A 22773-nucleotide genomic window follows, 5' to 3' on the forward strand; every position below is an offset into this window, starting at 1 on the left:
GGAATGCACCACTGTTTTATACAGGTTCCAATAATTTAAAAAGATATGTTTTTCATTTTTTTTTAATCAGGGCTAAGGGATCTAAACTCAACTTAGATAAGGCTAATCTAGATCACAGATGGAACAATATAATTAATACCGTAAGTAAACGTAACATTAAAGGACAAAATTTATTTATGTAATTTATATTTTTGTTACAGATTGTTTCCAGGTCACATAAATTCACCGTTAAGATGATTAGCAGTCTTATTAAAAAACCTAAATAGGATCTCAACAAGTGTTTCCTGAGACTATTTACATTACTTCAAAAGTTGTATCTGGATACATTGCTTTCACTCGAAATTGAATTGTCAATTGAGGATTATTTCGCAACTTTATAACTGATCCCAAAAAATATAGAACCATCTTTAAGACGAAATTTCATTGATAAACTACGCAAGTCAAAATAAATATTCAACTACCGTAGTCCTAAAAATTACAAAGTTTGTGAAGTGTTAAATTTGCCAGTGAATTAGTGTTTACAACAACCAAGAATGAATTGAGGGATAACTATATAGAGCAATAAATTTTAAGACATATTGTGGAATTCAGCATAAATTATTACTGTGAATATTGTCTAAAAAACATTGAATTGACGGAAAATACAGGGATAATTATTACGGGTAATCAAAAATCCAAATTAACACACTGAATACTGTGCACAAATTGTTCTTTTTTTAAAGAAAACAATACTTACAAGTAAAGATTCGGTGATACTGTAATAAAAATAGTGCTGACGTATTCTCTACAGAGGAAGGGAATATTTAATTAAAGTAATAAAGGCGGAGACAGAAGGTAAGCCACTTTCCTTTATAAATATGTGCCCTAGAACTTCTGTAAGTAGGTATCTAGTAGAAATAGTTAAGGTGTACATAGCAAATATAGTAGAGCATTAGATGTATTTATTTTGTAGATGATATTTATCTTGTTGTGGAAACAAAGGAACACTAAGAAAGTATTAGAAAATTTGAGGAAAAACTGTGAAAAACAAATGTTGAAGGACGAAAGCAATAGTGATTGAAACGAATAAAAAGAAAAAATTGAGAAGAACCTGTGAAAAATAAATGTTGAAGGGCGAAAGTAATAGTGATTGAAACGAATAGAATGTAAACTCAAAGTTGTGGGAGAAAGTAGAACCAATTATTAGTCTTAAGTAATTAAATAGTATTATTAGTAAAAAAATGTAAACAATAAATAAAATATATGAATAACGAAAGAAGCCTTTAAGAAGTTTATTTTATGGATCTTTGAGTAGAAAATTATGAGAAGCACGCAAAATATTTCGTATGAATTATTATGTTATATAGATACGAAACTGAAGCACGGACTGTTGACGAAAGATCGACGGAAAGTAAGTGTTCGAAATGTGGATATGGAGAAGAATGGAATTAGGTGAGATGAAAACTAAAATAAAAAATGAACTGTTAGCAAATATGAGTGAGAACAACTTCTAAGCAAAAGCTAAGTGGGACAGAATATACAGCACATTGTAAGATACCAATATAGAACATTAAGGTAAAATAATATAGTAAAATAAAATAATAACAATATAACATACAATGAAGTACACGATAATTGTCATCCAAGTAGGTTAAGGTACTTGTCAGATGATTAAAATATCCAAATTTCCTAGAGTCAAACTGATTTTCAAACATAAGGTTTAAGTCAACACAGTCATTTTCGAATTAAAATTTCAATTTCAGAACAATATGTCAGTTAATTTTATTTTAAAGAATTTACTAAATCTTTTCAAAGTTTCAAGTACCAGGGAAAAAAATCACTTAATACAGTTTGGCTAAATGTACTAAAGATTAATATTACCCCGTAACGTTACAGACAAAGTGACATCTATCTGATCCGTAACGTTATAGAAAACATATCATCATCTTAATCCGTAACGTTATAGGAAACGTATCATCATCTTAATCCGTGACGTTACAGACAACGTAACATCTCCCTCATCCGTAACGTGTCGGATGAAAGCGATGTTAACATGCTAAAACTGTTATACATGTGTTATTAATATCTATTTAATAAGTTGGACACTTTTGTTTAGCATGTAACAGAGAAAATGTTCAAAGATGACACCATATCAAGCAATAGAGTTCACTGAACAAAATGTGGGAGGGCATAAAATTCTTATATGTAATTTTCAAGATTTTTTTGCAAACATAAAAATTGATGTTTTACGATAATCACTATACTTACTAAGACAAAACTAATACTAAGGTACACTCTAGTGAAACTCTTCATTGTGGGACTGGTAAGACGACAGTATGTAACATATTTAATGAGTTATAACCAGGGGTAAAAGAGCGGGGGAACGTGGGGGTACGCCGGCGTCCCCCCAGTTTTTAAAAGCTATAATGGGTAAAGATAGGCGCAGGGGGACGGCGTGACATCATGCTGTTATCTACCGTCCCCCTACCTTTTCTGACCCACTTTTGCCCCTGGTTATAACCCAAAATTATAATTTACCGGTACTCTTAAACTTCATTTTTTGGTAAAGATGATTATACATATATATATATATATATATATATATATATATATATATATATATATATATATATATATATATCAATTGACAGACCACATCGAAAGGAGCAAAATGGGGAGGGGGAGGTAATTGTCATCCATACTTTTAGAAAAAGCCAAGGAAAACGAACATTTAGAGCACTGAAAAGTATCTCGTTTGTTGCCATACTTTGAGAGAAAGCAGAGAAAAAAGAACGTTTATGGCGCTAAAAGGTATCTCGTTCGTTGCCAATAATTTTTAATTGATAGTTTTTATTCTCCTGAAATAGATTATTTATTTATGTCCTCTATACGTAAAAACCCTCTAAAGTACCATGTATTATCTACTTGCACTTTGTCTTCTAACGGTTACACACATACTTCTAACAGCGAATATATACTACATGCAATATCATATGTTTTAAATGAGAATTGTTATAATATTTATAACTTATCCGTCAACTTGTTTACACAGAAACAATTGGATAACAGCAGTGGCGTATTTAGGATTTTCTTTCGGGAAGCTATGCACAACGCAGGGAAGCACGCAGGCAATTGCCCACTTGAGTTTGAGAATTAAATATATCCTAATCGATTGTCTACTAATATACTAGGAAGAAACGTGAAACTTGTATCTCGGTTGAGGATCTTACCTCCCTTCCCGAGGCAAATCTGAAATGACGCTCCTGCAAACACACGTTGAATATTTGTAATTTCATTTCAGCTTAACTGATTTCATTTTAGAAAAAATTGGAAATATTCAGTTTTATCTGTGTACGTTTTTACCTGAAAGAAAATGTTCAGACAAGTTGCTGAAATATGCTAATCGCAGTTTTAATGGTAAGAATTGCAGACTGGTGAATCTTATGTGATATGATACACAGAAAAAATTAGCAGTGAATCTAATCTTTTATTCTATTCATAGAAGAAAAAGGAAGCATCGTCTTGACCTACCTAATTTTTCGGGCTACTTATTTCCTTCTCTTAATTTTCTTTAATTCAAACATTTACCTTTCTTTATAACTAAACGATGTAAATATTCCTTTGCTACAATAACTAAAGTCCCGTTATGTTGATATCCGTGCAAGTTGGTATGGAACACAGTTTCTCTTATCAGCTCCTCTTAGTTTTGGTATTACTGACGACGGGCGACTTGAATCACAATAACAACGGTCGAAAGTATGACAGAAGAAACAAAAGAAAGTAACAACTAAGGAAAAGAAAGGAAAGTGTAGAATGGACGAAAGGAAGACAAAAGCACGCAGTTCTTACATGGAATGAAATTTGATAAATTCAGTATTATCTCTGAACAAAGAACATAAGAAAATGAAAAGTCAATTAAATTCTTGGAAATGGTAAGAAGGATTATTGTTGTACGTGGAATGCAAAAAGCTAACAAATTTATTTCGGGGGAGGGGGTTAAGTCCGATAGCCCCCTAAATACACTACTGGATAACACTGCACCATCTCAAAATATTCTTTGAAACCACATTTGTCTTCTGTAAATAAAACACTGTCTACGTTGTCCATTATTTAATGGAAATTAGAATAGACGTTATAAACAAGTTTTGTTATGCATATGTAGGCCTATATTCTTAATCTTACCTTGTCTAGTGCTTCTTGTACGATTCCTTCACTGTTTGCGTCCAGGGCTGACGTTGCCTCATCTAAAAGAAGAATCTTTGGATTTCTCACCAGCGCCCGTGCAATGGCTATTCTTTGCTTTTGGCCGCCGGACAACTGTGCTCCTCGGTCACCAACCATCGTGTCATACGACTGTAAGAGATTTCACACTGATATCTTGTTTCTTTTCTTCAGGTAAGTATTCTTAATAACGTATAATAAAATATATATTCAAGATTGTTTCGAATTTTAAATCGGAACAAAGAAATCGTATGGACTAAGTACAGAGTTGTTACGCGTATGTTCACGAAACCCATGTCTGTCAACGACTTAAATAGTGAACTTCTCCCTCACGTCAGAAAAAAAAAATCGTGGATTTTAGCGACTATAATTTTTCTCTGTACATAATATACAGGTATATACAATCATGAAATATAGCTGACTTGATCTGCCAGTTCTGTTCAAAATTCGATTACATTTAAATGATGCAATACTTTATGGATTTCATAGAGTAGTCTTAGTGTAAAATATAATAATATTTTTAATTATAATAACTGAAGCGCTCTGTACAATTTGTCATAAAACTAATTGATATAACGTAATAAAAGCAATGTAAAATGTTTTATGTTAAAGCAATGCATTTTTTTGCTCTTAATTTTAGATCGACATTACATTTATTATAGTATTTAATTGGTAGTATTTTTGTACTAATTTCGTCAAAACAGACTAATGTTAATTATAACGGGTACCATATATACGAAATTTTACTTGCAATTTTAGATCGAAGTGAACACATCATGGGCTAGTTACATAGGTATTATATGTTCAGGAAAACCATGACTGTCCCGGGCTTGAATAATGAAACCACACATTTCCTTTATCATCAGACAAGTCTTATTCGTACGTACATCCGTGCGCAATGTGTATGATTTTAAAGACTAGATAAATTTAATTAAATTCAATTTTGATCTAAAATATATCTCTTAGACCCTGCACCAGCAATGAATTCAGGGATTGATCCTGAGATTCAAAAGTCCTCTTCAGTACATTCTGCTCTTATAGTGTATAGATGTACAGTCATGTCCAAAATTATTGTCGCATGTCTATAAATATGTTGTTGTAGGAATATAATTTAATAATGAATTCGCCCGGTATTTCTTATAATGTTAGTATGTGTATAATCGACAAAGTCACATATGTGGCAAATTTCATGTCAAAAGAGCAGTAAAGAAGAACAATGAAACGAAAATAAAACTTTCTTGTCCATTTTGCAACATTTTGCTTTACTCATTCTAATCTTCATATTTATAATTCTTTTCCTATGAAATTTACCACAAATATACATTTCCCGATTATACACATACTATCAGTATTAAAAGTATCCTGCAAAATCATTAACACATTATATTCTTACGATGAGACAGTTATAGATATGCGACAATTATTTTGGACATGAGTGGACGCACATTACATCAAGGTTTTTTTTTTTTAAAAATAAGTCACCTCTTTTTTATATATTCTTTGTTCATAAAAAGCCAATTTGTAGCTATTATTATGTGATGTATAATATCTTCTCCAAATATCTTCTCTTGCTGTTATTAATTATTTGCATAGAGAAACAAAATATTACCCTAGAACTACTAGAAGTTCTGGTTTAGACAGAAGAATCAGTTTTTGCTTTAGAATCTTTGTCCAGGACAGGTGGAACATGCTCAAATGGGTATTTACAGAGATCGTTTTGGGTTCTTGATGGATTGAAAAAGCCGAAATTAAAAGAAGTAAAAAAAATGTATAGTGTTTCACTTCCTAGAAAACGAGAAGTTTACACGTGGTATGAATTATTCAGTGATATTGTTTATAAGGGAAGTACTTTATTCTTGTAAGATCTTAACACGAAACCTGATTTGCTTCATTAGCTTACGCAACTTGACGAGGAGGACAGAAGATTCTCAATTCATAGTTACATCATGTTCCAGAAAATCAAGAACTATTTTTCTTTAATCAACGACTTCTATTTTTTCTTTCCTACTCAAGTCAAACCAGTGCAGTAGATTTCAGATTTCTCTAGTTGAGAATTTAAAATATACAGGAGAGAAGGTAAAAAGAAAAATGAAATGAAATCTTTGAGTTTTACGTCCCACGCTTATGCCGGTTAGGCTAAAGGAGACGGTGATGATGAGTAATGAATGAAATGGTGGAATGAAGAAAGTAGAAGGAAACGGGAGAACCCCGAGAAAACCCACGCACACGGTGTTTGTCCACCACAAAGTTCACTTGGCAGGGGCTGGGATCGAACCCGGGACCCCAAGCACCAGAGGTAAGGTAAAAAGAGATACTGCGAAAATATGAGTAACTACATTGAGCATAGGGCCGCGATGGCTCAGTGGTAGAGCGTTTACCTCTGGTCTGGTGCATGGGATACTTGGTTCGATCCTAGCTCGCGCCAAGTAAGCTATGTGGTGGACAAACACCATGTGCGTGGGTTTTCTTGGGATTCTCCAATTTCCTTCCACTTTCTTCATTCCACCATTTCATTCATTTCTCATCATCACCGTCTCCTATAGCCTATCCGGCATATGCGTGGGACGTAAAACTTAAGATTTCATTTCAGTTTTTACATTGAGCAAGGGGGGCACCATGGCTCAGTGGTAGAGCATTTACCTCTGGTGCGTGAGATCCCTCGATCTATGGCCAAATTTGTGGTGGACAACATTATGTCCATGGGTTTTCTCGGGGTACTCCCGTTTCCTTCCACATTTCATTCCACCAATTCTTCCATCACAATTTATTTGTTTTAATCGTCTCCCTTAGCCTAACGGATATAATCGTGGGACGTTAAACTGAAATATTTAATTTTATATTGAAGATGAACGGATATGTGGTGGTGGGGGCATGGAAATTTCCCCTGTGCCGTCCCCTGAAATCATCACAGAGTCAGTGTACTTTAGCTTAGCAGAAGCCGTTTGCTTTGAATAACGGTTGATGAGCTTCGTAACTCTCAACCTTCATCTTATATTCCAGATTTTTTTTAAAGATTTCTAAAGATCATTGTTTAAAATTGCTAAATCTGGTGGTCAAAGTAGCTACCGCATTTTTCTACTTATTAAAACAAAAAAAGTCACGTGAACGCATACTACAACAAGGAATACACAATATATACTGACCCACAATCATAGTCTCACGTCTTGCAAATCAAATCAGAAAAATAAACACACTGCTGAACAAGACTGCACTTTTATAAAGTTCTTCTCGGGCAATCAGCCAGGTGAAAACTGGTGGATAGGCCAACGTTTCGAGAGCTGTCATCGTTCTCGTCATCAGGGCAATTATGATTGCCCGAGAAGAACTTTATAATATACGCCGCCAGGAAAGCTTCAAATCTTACTTCAAGACTGCACTTATTTAATATAAAAACACATTTACACGTGACGTTTCGATCTTCTAGCCAAGATCCTCATCATCAGACATATACTCCTGATGATGAGGATCTTGGCTAGAAGATCGAAACGTCACGTGTAAATGTGTTTTTATATTAAATAAGTGCAGTCTTGTTCAGCAGTGTGTTTATTTTTCTTACAATCTATACCTCAACTTAAACTTTATTCTTTATTGAAGAGTGATTTCCATATATGCATAGAATCTAGAAAGGTGACTTACTCTTATCCAAAAACGTTCTGTTTTTTTCTTTCTTAAATCAAGAGTTTCAGAATATTTGTTCATATACTTTTTTTTTAAGTTACTACACTTATTTGTACTATACATTAACCTCTTGCAGCAGCTATTTCCTTTTCCTCTTACGCAACCGTAATTAGAGTGGGAAAAATAAAAAAAAAAAACTAGTACAAATTACATACTGTAATGGAAATTTCTCTGTTATTTTTAAAAAAGAACAATCCTTTTAATCTGACTATATAAAGACGGTACCATTTTAAAAACTCAAATTGATTTTTTCATTTACCTTACAGACATGGTTTTGGTGTCATTTTGTAGGAAAATACATCAAGTTTTGACTCACGTAGTACACTAGTTCAGAAACAAGTCACCGCAAACGCTAGCGGCAGTTGCAACAAATATGGCTGCCCTTACTGGCCCCGAGTGTGCTAGCTGTGTGTTTTGGTTTGAAGAATCCAAGTCTGCGAGAACTGTGCAACGTAATTTTCGTTCAAAGTATGGTAAAGATCCTTCCAGTAGGCCTAATATTTATAAGTGGCATAAGTGTTTTATAGAAAATGGATGTTTGGTAAAACACAACACATCATCATGTCGTCCACATACGTCTGAAGACGTTCCAAAGCAAGTGAGGTTTCAGATGAGATGTGCGCCACATCATCAATGGAAGCCACATTGAACCTCTTTAGGTACAGTCCGCAGCAAAAAAACTGCAACATGAGCACGTTTATTTATTTATTTATTTATTTATTTTGAAACGACAGTCTTTTGCTCCAAAATAAATGTGCAGGGGGCATATTTTCGAAATACACTGAACTCTAGCCATAAGGCATTATGAACGGGGTTACGCTTGGCAACAATGTAGGAAAAATGAATGACTTTTATATCGCGATCACGAGTCATGACCTACATATAGCACAAAGTAAACGCCAAGTGCTGTCGGCCCTGGTAGCCGAGTGGGCCAGCGCAACATGCTAGTAAGGAAAATCGTTGTTGGCGTGGGTTGAAATCCTGCCCTAGGAAAGTTTTTCTTATTATTTTAATTTTTTTTATAATACTTCTTTCGTTAAAATAAGATTAAAATAATATTCAAAAAGTGATTTAACGATTATTTTTTAAAAAAAATTTCATTAAACTTCTTTCATTAAAATAAGATTTCCCTTGTACTTATACAGATCCATAGCAAAAGTAATAATAATAATAATAATAATAATAATAATAATAATAATAATAATAATAATAATAATAATAATAATAATAATAATAATAATAATAATAATAAAAATAGTAGTAGTAGTAGTAGTAGTAGTAGTAGGAGGAGGAGGAGGAGGAGGAGGAAGAGGAGGAACGGGTTAGTTAGAATGCAATTCAGCATTCATTTGTTTCCGTGCGATGTTACTAAACCTAATGCCTTCTGGCTAGGGCTGAGTGTATTTCGAAAATATGCGTATAGGGGAGGACGTCGAGGTTTCTCCTGGCGTGATTCGTGCCACTTAGAAGTTAGGTTGGTTTCCTGAGCTGTTAGACGATAAACTTACATGCTCATGTTGCAGGTTTTTTGATGCAGACTGTACAAGGCAAAAAAAAAAAAAAAAGAACTTGATGTATTTTGCTACAAAATGACACCAAAACCATGTCTGTAAGCCAAATAAATAAATCAGTCTGTAAGCCATATATATACAGTGGCGTATTTACGATTTTGTTTCGGGGAGCGCTTTGCTAACTTTCGGGATGGGGGCTTTGCCTGAAAATGTGAAAATTCTGCAAGATATTTCATATACTTTACTATAGTAAGTAAGATTTCGGAAGGGGGTGCTTAAGCCCGGAAGTCCTCCTAAATACGCCACTATATATATATATATATATATATATACAGGGGCGGATCCAGGATATGATCAAGGGAGGGGCTGAACCATATTTTAACGTTTTATCCAGTGTAAAGCAGGATTGAAGCCCATTTTATCCAGTGTATATCTGAGCGTCAAGGGGGGGGCTATAGCCCCTATAGCCCTCCCCTTGGATCCGCCACTGTATATATATATATATATATATATATATATATATATATATATATATATATATATATATATATATATATATATATATATATATATATAGCTAGTTAGTTGTTAGTTTGTTTGTCTTCTTAAACCTGACATTACTTTTAGAGTTGAACTCCCAGTTCTAACGAAAATATTGGCCCACGGATGTTTTGCATAATTAATATATAGTAACTTTCTTTTATACAATATGTTCACACCTTATTCCTGTGTGATTCTTACGAGACTGTATTACTCTTACCTGTGGCAATCCGGCAATGAAATCATGAGCATTTGCCATTTTACTAGCTTCCACTACCTCGTTAAACGAGACATCTTCACGACCATAGCGAATGTTTTCAAAGATTGTTGTTCCAAAGAGGATAGGCTCTTGTGAAACAACACCAATTTGTTGACGCAGCCATTTCAGATTCAGTTTTTGTATATTCCTGCCATCGAGAAAGACCTATAATCATAAGAATGATTTCGTGTTTATAAAATGTTCACACAATGAAAGAGCTAACTATGGTTATGCAGGAACTAAACCTGCAAAATTATTACACACAATGAATAGTGCAATTCAGCAAAACGCATCGTTAATTTGTCTCATCTGAACGAAAAGAATTAAGAAACAACGTGTTTTGATTTCTGATCAAACATCGAATTTCTAATGCCAAATAATATAATTCGCCATATTTATTCAGTGCAATTTAATTACTGCGCTCCTTCGACTTTATTTTATACATAACTGTTCTATATCAGCTCCCCAGGACCATGGAACAAGGGTATTTAAATTTATTCATCTTTATTTTTGGAGTCCAGATACAGATGGGAAATTTGGTTGTGTTACATCTCGACAACAAACTGAGTTCATCGTTGCCTGCTAGTTTGTTGCCCTTGAAACGCCACTACAGGAAATCTATAATTGTTAGCCAAGGTATCCCATCTATTTGTTGTTAAATGAATAACTAAACTAACTAACTAACTCTATGGCCTATGGAACCCGGAGGTTCAGTGCCGCGTTCACAAAAGCTCTCCACTGACTTCTATCCTTAGCTAATTGGATCCAGTTTCTACTTTGTATTCCTATCTCTGCGAGATCCATCTTAATATTATCCTCCCATCTGCGCCTAGGTCTTCCTAATGGTCGTTTTCCTATGGGTCTACCAGTCAAGACTTTGAAAGCGTTTCTACTTTCTCCCATTCTAGCTACATGACCTGCCCACCTAAGCCTCCTAGACTTGACGACCCTAACAATGTTGGGTAAACCGTATAAACTATGTAGTTCCTCGTTATGAAGCTTCCGCCATTCCCCATTCTCGTTCCTCTTGGGTCCGAATATTCTTCTCAGGATCCTGTTCTCAAATACTTTCAGTCTATGTTCTTCCCTCAGAGTAAGCGACCATGTTTCGCAACCATACAGAACAACAGGCATGATTATCGTTTTATATATTTTAAGCTTCAAATTCCTCGACAGAATTCGCGACGACAAGAGATTTTGAACCGAATAGTAACACGAATTCCCTGCTTTTAGTCGACATTTAATTTCTTCGTGAATATGATTTTCGTCTGTTAATATTGATCCTAAATATTTGAAAGTATCCACTTTATCAAAAGTATTATTTAATATTTTAACGCCTCCACAATTTGCCGTATTACGGTCCCGACGCACTTCCATGTATTTAGTTTTCTCTGCATTTACTTCTAAACCCATGTCCCTGCAAGCGTTTAATAATATCTCTGCATTTATTTCTACTGTTCTCCTATCATCCCCTATTAAATTTACATCATCAGCATATGCCATAACCTGGTGAATGCCGTTCAACTCTAGGCCCTGGTTGCTATCTTTGATTTTCCTTATGGCGTATTCCAGCACAAAGTTAAATAATAATGGCGACAACGCATCTCCTTGTTTCAGGCCATTTTCGACGTGAAAGCTCGTGGACAAAAATTTTCCTACCCGGACTTTACTTTGGGATTCACTTAAACATATCTTAATTAACCTAATTAGCTTTCTCGGTATTCCAAGCTCTGTAAGAACGTTGTATAATGTTTCTCTCCTAACCGAGTCGTACGCCTTTCTAAAATCAATAAATAGTTGATGTACCGGGGTATTGTATTCCCACTTCTTTTCGAGTATTTGGCGAATGGTAAATATTTGGTCGATAGTTGATCGATTTCGTCTAAATCCGCACTGATAATCTCCAATAATTTCATCTGCGTATGGGGTCAATCTTGCTAACAGAATATTTGAAAGGATTTTATAGGATGTTGACAGAAGAGAAATGCCTCGATAATTATTACAGTCAGTTTTGTCGCCTTTCTTGTGAATTGGAACAATGATTGACTCTTTCCACTCTTGTGGCAATTCTTCCTTGTTCCAGATAAGGAGAATGAGTTTGTGTATCTTGTTCCACAATTTTTCGCCTCCAGCTAAAATTAACTCAGCCGGAATTTCATCTACACCCGGAGATTTGTGTTTCTTTAATTTCTTTATAGCGGCTTCCACTTCTATTCGATTGGGTTCTGGAATATACGGTTCTGCGGTGTGTATCTCCTTTTCTCCACGCACATTAGTTTTTGGCTGCGTGTTCAGCAAATCGTCAAAGAAATCTTTCCATCTATTTAAGAGGCTATCCGTATCAGTGAGAACTGTTCCGTCAGATTTCTTTAATATATAAGCACGAGGTTGATAGCCTTTCTTAAATTCGCTGATCCCTTTATACATGTCCCGAATATTTTTATTTTTACTATTATCTTCAAGTTCCTTAATTTTAGCTTTCAAAAAATCCCGTTTCTTTGTTCTAAAAGTTTTGGAAGTTTCCCGCCTGATATCTGCGAAATTTTGTGTAGTTATTTCATTCGGATTTTGTAGCCACCGTAATTTTGCCTGTTTTCTCTTCTCTACTAGTTTAATGCATTCTTGGTCGAACCATGGTTTGTTCCTACGTATTTCCGCGTGTCCCAGTTTTTCTATTGCTGAACTTTTAATGCTATCTCTAATTTCAATCCAAGTATCCTCAACACTAGTGCACTCCGAGTCTTCTAAAACCGAGAATCTATTCGAAACTTCAATCTGGTATTCCTCTCTTACCTGGCTCTCTTCTAATTTCTTTAAATTAAATCTCTCCGTTTTCAAACATTGAATATTACCTTTATTTAACGATAATCTCTCCCGTATTATCGCTGCTACCAGGTAGTGATCAGTGTCACAATCAGCCCCTCTAAACGACCGGACGTCAATTATGCTAGATTGTCTTCTTCTATCTACTAAAACGTGATCAATTTGATTATGTGTTTTTCCGTCTGGTGATGTCCAAGTGTATTTATGAACGTCGCGATGTGGGAATTTTGTACTCTTCACGATTAGATTTTTGGATGTTGCAAAGTTCACGAGTCTAACACCGTTGTCATTACTTTCCTTATGCAAACTTTCGTTCCCTATAATCGGTTTGAAAATATCCTCTCGTCCTACCTTCTCATTGAAATCCCCTAATAGAATCTTCATATGGTATCGCGGGAGTTGGTCAAATATCCGTTCCACTTCTTCGTAAAAACTATCTTTTATATCGTCACCCTTATCTTCAGTTGGAGCATGTACATTTAAAACAATAATATCACACCACCGTCCCTTAAGAGTAATAAAAGAAAGTCTGTCAGTAACAAATTCAACCCGTTTAACTGCTGGTAATATTCGTTTGTGAACGAAAAACCCTGTTCCTAACTGGTGATTTTTATTTCCTTCCCCGTAAAAGAACGTAAAATTTCCGGAATTCTCAGATCCATTTCCTTCCCACCTAACTTCCTGAACTCCTACTAAGTCCATCCTGTATTTCTCTAACTCACTCGTTACAGATTTTAACGCGCCTGCCCTATAAAGACTTCTAATATTCCATGTTCCAAATCTCATGTCCATTTTCTTTTGCTGATGTCGTGCCAAGTTATCAGTCCTTGTCCGAGGCTTTTGTGAATGTTTCTGAACAAGTACCTTTTTTTACAGGATGAGGGTGTTAGCCTTACCCAAACCCCCAAGCTGGAGGACCACTCCTAGTCGTCTGTCCGCGACTGCTTATTCAGTATATTCGCAGCTAACCTCTATATCTAGAGGCCTTCTCCTCGATCCGCAACCTGAGGACGCGCCATGCCGTGGTAACAGGAACCCACGTTACACGGGGTTGTTAAATGAATATTGAAATAAATTAATGAATTGTGATATTATGGTAATAAAACTTGGCCAGCAACTCTCTTCACCTTTATCTTTGCTTTACTTAATTCCATCTTTTATTTAGTTAATTATTCAGTTCCGCGCAATTCAGCTTTCTTGCTTTTAATTTGGTTTACGTATTAATTTCTATGTGGTCAATGAATTGTTCTTTGCTCGTGTGTCTCACAAAGTCATGCTTGGAAATGCCTTTTGGTAAGCTACCTCTATAAGTCTGCAGGATGTTCTTAGACTATGATCAGGAGAATTGTTCAGCTTGGAATTCCTTTCAAGCTTGTGTTTTTGGTAGGTTTCCTGTTTTAGGCAGGAGAGCGCTTGGTCATGTTCTCGTGGACGTGAGGGCATGTGTACTGGAAATTTTCAGGACAAAGAGGACAAGTTGATTTGGTTAACGGCAATATTCTATGGTGACTGGCCACACGTGGAAATATCGCCTACGCTTCTATCTGATGTCACACACGAGTCGTGAACAAAACTATTGAATACACAATTATCTGGGTACTTCAATCATAACTGGAGGACAGTTCACGTCTCCGTGTAGACTGTTCTCTAGGACTTGTTCGTGTTAGTGAGATCTCGACATTTGCAATTCCTTTTAGCACTAAAGTTGTGCCTTATTTTTACTTAGAAATGTGTTAAATTTTCATTTAGTTAAATTCAATTCAAATCCTCCTCTCCTTTTAATTTAGTGTGATTATGTCTGAGTTCTAGTCAATAAACTAGTGGCGGAGCTTTGAATTGAAATGAAATCTTTGAGTTTTACGTCCCACGATTATGCCGTTAGGCTAAAGGAGACGGTGATAATGAGAAATGAATGAAATGATGGAATAAAGAAAGTGGGAGGTAACGGGAGAACCTCGAGAAAACCCACGAGCACGGTGTTTGCCCACCACAAAGTCCACACGGCGCGAGCTGGGATCGAAGCAGGGACCCCAAGCACCGGAGGTGAACGCTCTACCACTGAGCCACCGCGACCCCAAGTGGTGGAGCTTTGTCCCCATATTTTTAGTGTTTACTTTTAGTAACTACTTGAGGCCCTAATCCCGAAACACTTAAGAGTCTTCTTTTCCAGAACGGAACATCCAGATACAAAGTATAGAACATGTTAATGTGTCAATATTAAAAGATTTACAGTGTATATGGTGTACAACACAGGATACAATAAAATCGTAATGTGGAAACTTACATTTGTAATGAATTAATTCGGTTGTATCAGTGTAAATACATACAGCAAAGTGGTTCAAATAAATTTTACAGGTCTGCCAACATGAATTGAGAAGCTTGTTTTCAAACACCACCTAAGTCACTTAAAAAAAAAAATCGGTTTTTGCGCTTTATTTGTGTATTAGGAGTAGATACACATGCCTGACTATATAACCTCTCAAAACTCACGTAAGTCGTCTCGAAATGTAAAAAATCACTTTTTTTTTCCCAAAATGGGCCCAAGTCATTAAAAATATTAATTCCAAACTCCGCTTAAGTCACGTCGGTATTATTTATCTGCTTTGAAAGTTTGATATTCATTGTTACCATTTCTCTGATTGGTGTTTATTTTTAGATTTGGAGCAAAAATTAATCTATTGTTTAGAATTTGCTTAAAACAGTTATTGTAAGAGTTAACGACCAGTATTTAAAGAAAAGTATATACCGTGTGTACAAGGAACTACTACGTTGTTATTAGGACTGGCTGAAAACAATACACCTGTAGTGCAAAATGTAAATTGGATTACTAGAGCCTGTGAAGGAAGACAAGGGAAGGAAGCGATCAAGATATTCCGAAACTGGGTAAAGAAATAATAAAATATAATCAATATAAAAGTACACTTTAAAAAAATGAAAGTTTAAAATATAAATCTTAGAACTAAGATGAATAAAAATTCATTAAAAACACACAAATCATGTTAATTTTGCATGTTATTGTAAACTAGCAGCGTTCACCCCGCTTCGCTGCGGTCACCCCGGAACGCAATAAACTTTGTTACTTAGATAATTTTTACTTTTTCGCTTTCAAGTGATATGATAAAAACCATAGAAGATTGCAGTAAATCTTAACATTATATCGCCTGTCATTTATGTTAACCCGCCCCGCTTCGCTGCGGTCACCCCGGAAGTTTTCGCTTTCAAGTGATATGATAAAAACCATAGTAGATTGCAGTAAATGTTAACATTATATCGCCTGTCATTTATGTTAACCCGCCGAGTTACACGGTCATGCGGGTTGCATATAAATACGTTTATTTTTACCTATGATGAACTAACAAAGGATTTGTACGTTATGGACACTTGAATGGTCAATTATCTCAAGACACTGGTAATTGAAAATTAAAGTGATATGATAAAAACCATCTAGGGTCCAAATCCTAATAACCCCCCAAAAATAAAAGAAATTGGTTCAGCCGTATTAGCGTGATGAGGTAACAAAGGATTTGTGCGTTCTCTTTTATATATATATAGATAAGCACATAGTATAATCAAATATAAATTATTATTATTATTATTATTATTATTATTATTATTATTATTATTATTATTATTATTATTATTATTATTGTGTAATCATTGAGCAGTAGCTGACTTTTTTCTGGAGAAAACATATGACTTAAGTGGTTTTTGGACGGAAATGAAAAATTTTTCCGCCATTTAGGCCTATACCTAAAATCAGACATTTCTTAAAATTTAGCATGTTGTTATGTACCACTATACATAAAAGATATCATTCAAACATTTTTCATTAAATGTAAAACCAGAGCGATACACGTTTTTCGCTTCTCCTGTAAAATTACAAAAAATGACAGGTGGAGTTTGGAAATAGGCTCCTCAATAGACTGAAATAGTGTGACGTCATATCCTTCTCGTTGCCATGGTGATCGCCATTTTATTTTCTAAACAACAAGTAGCCGAAATACCAAAAACCTATATGAAAAATGAAAACAGTGATAAAATAATTCGGAACTGCAAACATTAGAGTGAAAGAAATACTTATGTTTCTTTTTTAAAATATTTCTAATCAATGAAATTGAAGAAAAAAGTTAGAAAAGGTAATTAGAAAAGAGATATGTTAAATACTGTTACGTGCATGACAAGCATTGAAACTGAAATCAACGAGTTCACATGTCTTGTGAAATTTTTCCTCTGATATCGTATATTTTGAGAATTTCTACATTTTCAGGTTAAATTAAACTTTAAAGTGTCCTTACCTTGTTCATAATCATATATTAAAATTTTTCATTCAATAATATGAGTAAAATATAGATATACTATTGCAACTTTGAACAGGATTATTGTTTAACAGTTGTTTACTGAACCATTCATAATTGGATGTGTAATTACTGTACCTTTTTTAAATGCTTTTGTTTTAAAAAAAAGTTGATAGAGAATATAATAAAAGATGTTACCTATATCCACTGATGGTCTGGATTGAATATTTCTAAAGGCTACCCTTTTCTTTCTTTTGTAATGATATACTTAGAAATAATATTGTGCACTCCCACTATAAAGAGTAGATATTAGAAGTGTAACCGCCCCAATAGAATTAACATTATTCTAAAATACTTCTTTCTTTTTTTTAAATCATATATTTTTACAGCTTTCTCTGTGTCGACAGTTTGTCAATCTAAACGTTAGGGAGTTTATATTGCTTATAATTGCTTCTTATGGTGGATTACATGATAATTTTGCTTACATTAACTATTCAATTTCTACCTTATTACTTAGGGATGTGGAGCTTTTAGAAATAAGCTCCTTTAGCTCATTAGGATCACGTGTTTGTACAGAAAAAAACATGGCGATCACCATGGTAACGGAAAGGAAATGACAACATCACTATTCCAGTCTATTCATCCTCACTATAAAATGAAGCAATTAACATAATATTTCAAACTTTCTGATATGCCTTATTTACAGCTCTTTAGTTTATCTCAGTTTTAAGCATCGTTAGTTTCTGACAAATTTCATGGATAAAATTTTAAGTGTTAAACCTTAAAGATGATTAAACTTTAGTTATATGCAGATCTATTTATTTATTTATTTAGATATTTTTGCTTTGCTCTTTCACAAATGTTTTTTTGTAAAAAAAGTTACTCTTTTTAAATATAACGAACGATTTTTTTAGTAGCTTTAATAATATCAAGTCGATGAAACAATCATTTTAGTATTTTAAATATGTAATACACGAATACGACCCCGACTGCAATGCTGCCAGTCACACCAGTATAATTTCTCCAAGTTATCGTTATTTAAATATTTCAAGTAATTTAGTACTCGAATATTCAAATAGGAAATCGGAATGATTTGGAAATAAGTGAACAGTATACGGTTAGCTTAAAATGTCTTTTGACAATTGGAGTAGTTTAGTTAACCCTTATACAATCCTTGCTTTTTAAGTAAAATTTAGACTTTCAATCAAGCAGGTACTGCTTCATTGCTGTTTATCGTTGGATAATGGTTCATACCTAGTTTTCTTTTTCTTCACAATAGAGAAACCTTTCCAACGGTACCACTCGCTTGTCCGTATCATAGACTAAAAACTGGAAATTAGGGACAATCCTTGAAATTTTTCGAAAATTTTCAGACCCTCTGGGCCGAACCTGGGTTGACGTAGAGATCTCAAAATCACTGAAAAAATACGCACAATATGTGTTCAAGATTTCAATGTGGAAACCTTGAGAACTAAAGGCCAGGATTTTTTTTTTTTTTTTAATCTTAAGGTGATTATATGTATATGTAGAAATTCCCTAAAACAAGACTATTTATCCCCGATCATGGTTCAACCTCGTTCTCTTCAAATTAAAGCATTCTTTCAAAGGGTACCACTCGGATGACCATATCATACACCAGAAACGGGAAATTAGGGAAAATCCGGAAACTTTTCCTAAAAATCCCCTTTTTGAAATTTTTGGGACTCTCGGGCCCGGGACTGGATTGACGCAGATATTTAAAAAAAATAATAACTAGAGTTGTACACAATGCGTATGCAAAATTTCAGTATGATATCTTGAAAGCTAATGGCGGGGGAAATTTTTGAAAATTGCCTCAAGAAAAAATATTATGTCACGTCCCTCGCCCCCATTTGGTGCCACCAAAGTTGACTATCTCGTTGCAAGACGCATCTGGAGTGTTCTTTGGTCCATGTTTGACTTGACCAATAAAAAAAACGGCTTTAAATGCAAGTTACAGGATCTAAATAACCGGTTAAAGACAACGCTATATTATGGCCGAAAACATACCGTGGATCTATAAGGGTTAAGGCTTATATTTTGTCATTAGCAAGAGGTCGTATATTAAAAATATCTATACGTTACATTCTAAACAGCTATAATGCCCCACACAAATTATTTGTCGTAAATAGACTTGGCTTGTATATAGCCCGTTCCCCCCAGTTCTTTGTCACCGGAACTGGAGGAGTCACTACTACTACTACTACTACTACTACCACCACTTATGTCGAGAACAGAACCCAACAAACCAATGCGGGGCTTCTAACCCGTTCCAACTACTAGTACTACTACTGCTATTGCTACTAACTACCACTACTACTACTACTACTACTACTAAAGCTTCCTTACCACAAGATTTTCATCTTAAATCTTTATAACATGCGATTCCGATTCATTATGAACTAATATGAATCGTTAGAATCACTATGATTCGTTAAAAATCACTGGAGGGAGCGGGCTATACTCAATTCATAGACTTTTACTGAACTTACTGAGAGAAAACATACTGTATTTAGTTCTTGGAAATTTTCAAAGAAGCGGTGGGAGAGAATTAAACATGAATACATAAAGATTTAATATTAGCCATTTTAATATGTGTCAGTGAAACTTATATTTTAAAATAGTAATACTTACGTCTCCACTGGAGGCATCGTAGAAACGAAGTAGTAGTCCAATCACTGTGCTCTTTCCAGCTCCACTTGATCCCACCAAAGCTACAGTCTTACCAGGTTCGATTTCTAAATTAAAATTCTGGAGAACCTAAAATTAACCATATTTTTAAAATTATAATCGTCGTAGTATCGTGTTCAAGAAAAATATCACAATTTTAATAAACGTGACCAAAACGAAAAAGTGCAAACATGTGTAATACGTCAGAAAAATATGGCAACACCAGAAGAAACTTGAGATCACAACAAAATTACAGTTGTATTTTGTACAACTGCTACCGTCAGTGTAGTGTTAATAAATTATGTAATTCGCGAAGATTTAAATAAAATTTTACAAAAAATACGTGTTGAATAATATTATAATTCAACCTAAAAAAATTTTACTGAGCGAAATTCCACAAAATTGACTCAAGATTCAAAGTTATACTGAAAATGCTTTGTCTACTGAGACTGTGATCACCAAGCTCACCTATCTTTTCGATTGAACAGAACTACATAAGTTTTCAGTTACCATATAAGAGTATAAAGCACTAAGATCCGCTATTTTGAGAAATAATGAAAACATGGGCGTCTCTGGCATGTTAAAATTGGGGGGAGAGCGATTAGAATGTTAACAAACCCTCAACTAAATTTACGTCAAAATTATGAGTAAATGGGAATTTACTTGACTTATGAGCTAACGGGATAGTCGTACTACCATTACCAATGAACAGGCTCAACATGACGTATTTGTTGTTTGACGTCGTATGACGTACTTAGAATTTGAATTATATAATAAAGCTGAAGCCACACCATTGGCTTGGCGTACTTCTAAGTAACTGTAACCATAAGTTTTTTTTTTCGTCACTTCTTTATACTCAGGCAACTCCAGGTAGTTGACATAGTATCTTGTACTCTAAACCAATAGTATATCAAATCTGGATATTTATTTTCTAAGTTATACTCTACTTGTGAAAACATTGAATTCATATACACTTCAAAGGTCTCTCTGCCTCATTTCCTTTGTTTCTCGTAAATCTGTAGTTATAAATCAGTTTATAACAAATCCTTAAAAAGAATCTAAGTTTCTGGATGACAAGTAAAATTGCGATATATTTATTACTTAGTATATATATGTACCTTAATTTCTTTTCGTGAAGGATAAGCGAAAGTAACATTTTTGAACTCTATGTGACCCTTCACTTCTTCAGGTTTCAATCCTTCGTCACTGTATGCATCAATGTTTGGGATACGATCGATGATGTGGAAAATGGTTGAAGCGGATCCTATTGCTGTGCTAACTGCGTTTACGAACGGAAGTGCATTTCCCAGAGAGAACGCTCCAGCCATTACACTGAAAAACACCTTCAAGAAAAACACAGTGTATTAGTCGTTCATAATAAAGTTTTAATGCAAGTTACATTTATTTTATTTTAGAATAAGGTAAATAGACTTGAAACGTAATGGACTCATGATTACCAAGAGAATTTGGAAAATTATTTCAAACAATATATACCATATTTAAAAAAGAATGACATGATTTTGGACTGTAATAATTTTGGAACATGGGGCGTGCTGCCAAGGAAATTAGTGTTGTTTAAATAGGCGTGGCTTAGAGTTTCAGAAAGTTGCCGCTAGATGTCAGTTAATGCGTCTTCTCAGTTTGCAGTCAGTCAGAAGTAAGATGGCGTCCGCTCAAGAGAAGGCGTTTCGTGTGCTGCAGTTTGCAAAGACTGAGTCAGTGATTTCGATCTAGCGTGCTTCTCGTCAGCGTTTTAGCATTAATCCGCCTGCACCCAAAAACATTCGTTGTTGGTATGGCCAATTTGGAGATACAGGATGCTTGTGCAAATGTAAGAGTTCAGGTCGGCCTCGCACTTGCGATGAAATGGTGGAAACAATTCGGCAAACGTTTGAGTGGAGTCCGCGAAAGTCTACTCGCCGCGCTAGCAGAGAACTGGCAATCCCTCATACGACTGTCTGGCGAGTGTTGAGGCGTCGTTTGATCTATAAATCAAGGAGATTGCAATTAGTGGAAGCTCTTCGGGTTGGTGATGAAAGCAAACGGGTTGACTTCTGCAATGCTCTGCTAGAGGCAGGGCCGGCGCTAGAAGTTTTGTCGCCCTGGGCTGTACTTTTACATGCCGCCCCTTTATTATTTTCTTCCTTAAAATTTGCCGCCCCTGTATTGTTTTGTTTTTCAAATTTTGACGCCCACCAGACTTGCCGCCCTGGGCAGTGGCACGGCTCGACCCCCCGTCGCGCCGGCCCTGGCTAGAGGACACTTACCACGGTTAATTTTCAGTGATGAAGCAACGTTTCATGTTAGCGGTAAAGTAAACGGACATAATGTGCGCATATGGGGACTTCAGAACCCTCATGATATTATTGAGCACGAAAGAGACTTCCCTAAAGTGAATGTTTTTTTTTTTTTTTTTGTGCCTTCGTCGAATTTAGCAATAGTCTAGATTTTGTTCGTGCTGTTGCTGGTGGCATTTGTAGTAGCATAGCTAAAACTTGAAGGTTTTGTGAGTATTTTGCAATTTATCTCATTTTTGTAGTATGTTCTTATCAATGCATATGGGCTTTTTTAAGATCAGGTCATTCTTTTTGAAACTCCCTGTAGTTTTTATGCTGAGTAGACTCTAATATCCAGTCTAATCCAATAATAATAATAATAATAATAATAATAATAATAATAATAATAATAATAATAATAATAATAATAATAATAATAATAATAATAGCCCCCGGAATAAAATTAGGAATAATTTTTGAATGATTTACTAGACTTTTAACAC

At 34.9% G+C, this 22773-nt stretch overlaps 1 protein-coding gene across 2 annotated transcripts in view; it reads right to left on the reverse strand.

Annotated features, from left to right (window-relative positions):
* LOC145671422 (ATP-dependent translocase ABCB1-like) overlaps positions 1 to 22773 on the reverse strand; it is a 144145-nt gene that overhangs the window by 61999 nt on the left and 59373 nt on the right. For both annotated transcript variants that reach the window (XM_081740596.1, XM_081740595.1), the window contains exons 10-13: positions 21113 to 21337; positions 19959 to 20084; positions 10150 to 10353; positions 4162 to 4332 (exon numbers count right to left, since the gene is read on the reverse strand). In XM_081740596.1, coding sequence (XP_081596722.1) covers positions 4162 to 4332; positions 10150 to 10353; positions 19959 to 20084; positions 21113 to 21337 — 726 coding nt within the window. The remainder of the gene's footprint in view (positions 1 to 4161; positions 4333 to 10149; positions 10354 to 19958; positions 20085 to 21112; positions 21338 to 22773) is intronic.

The sequence above is a fragment of the Thermobia domestica genome, chromosome 15 (assembly GCF_964235325.1).
Source record: "Thermobia domestica chromosome 15, izTheDome1.hap1.1, whole genome shotgun sequence".
Classification (NCBI taxonomy): domain Eukaryota; kingdom Metazoa; phylum Arthropoda; class Insecta; order Zygentoma; family Lepismatidae; genus Thermobia; species Thermobia domestica.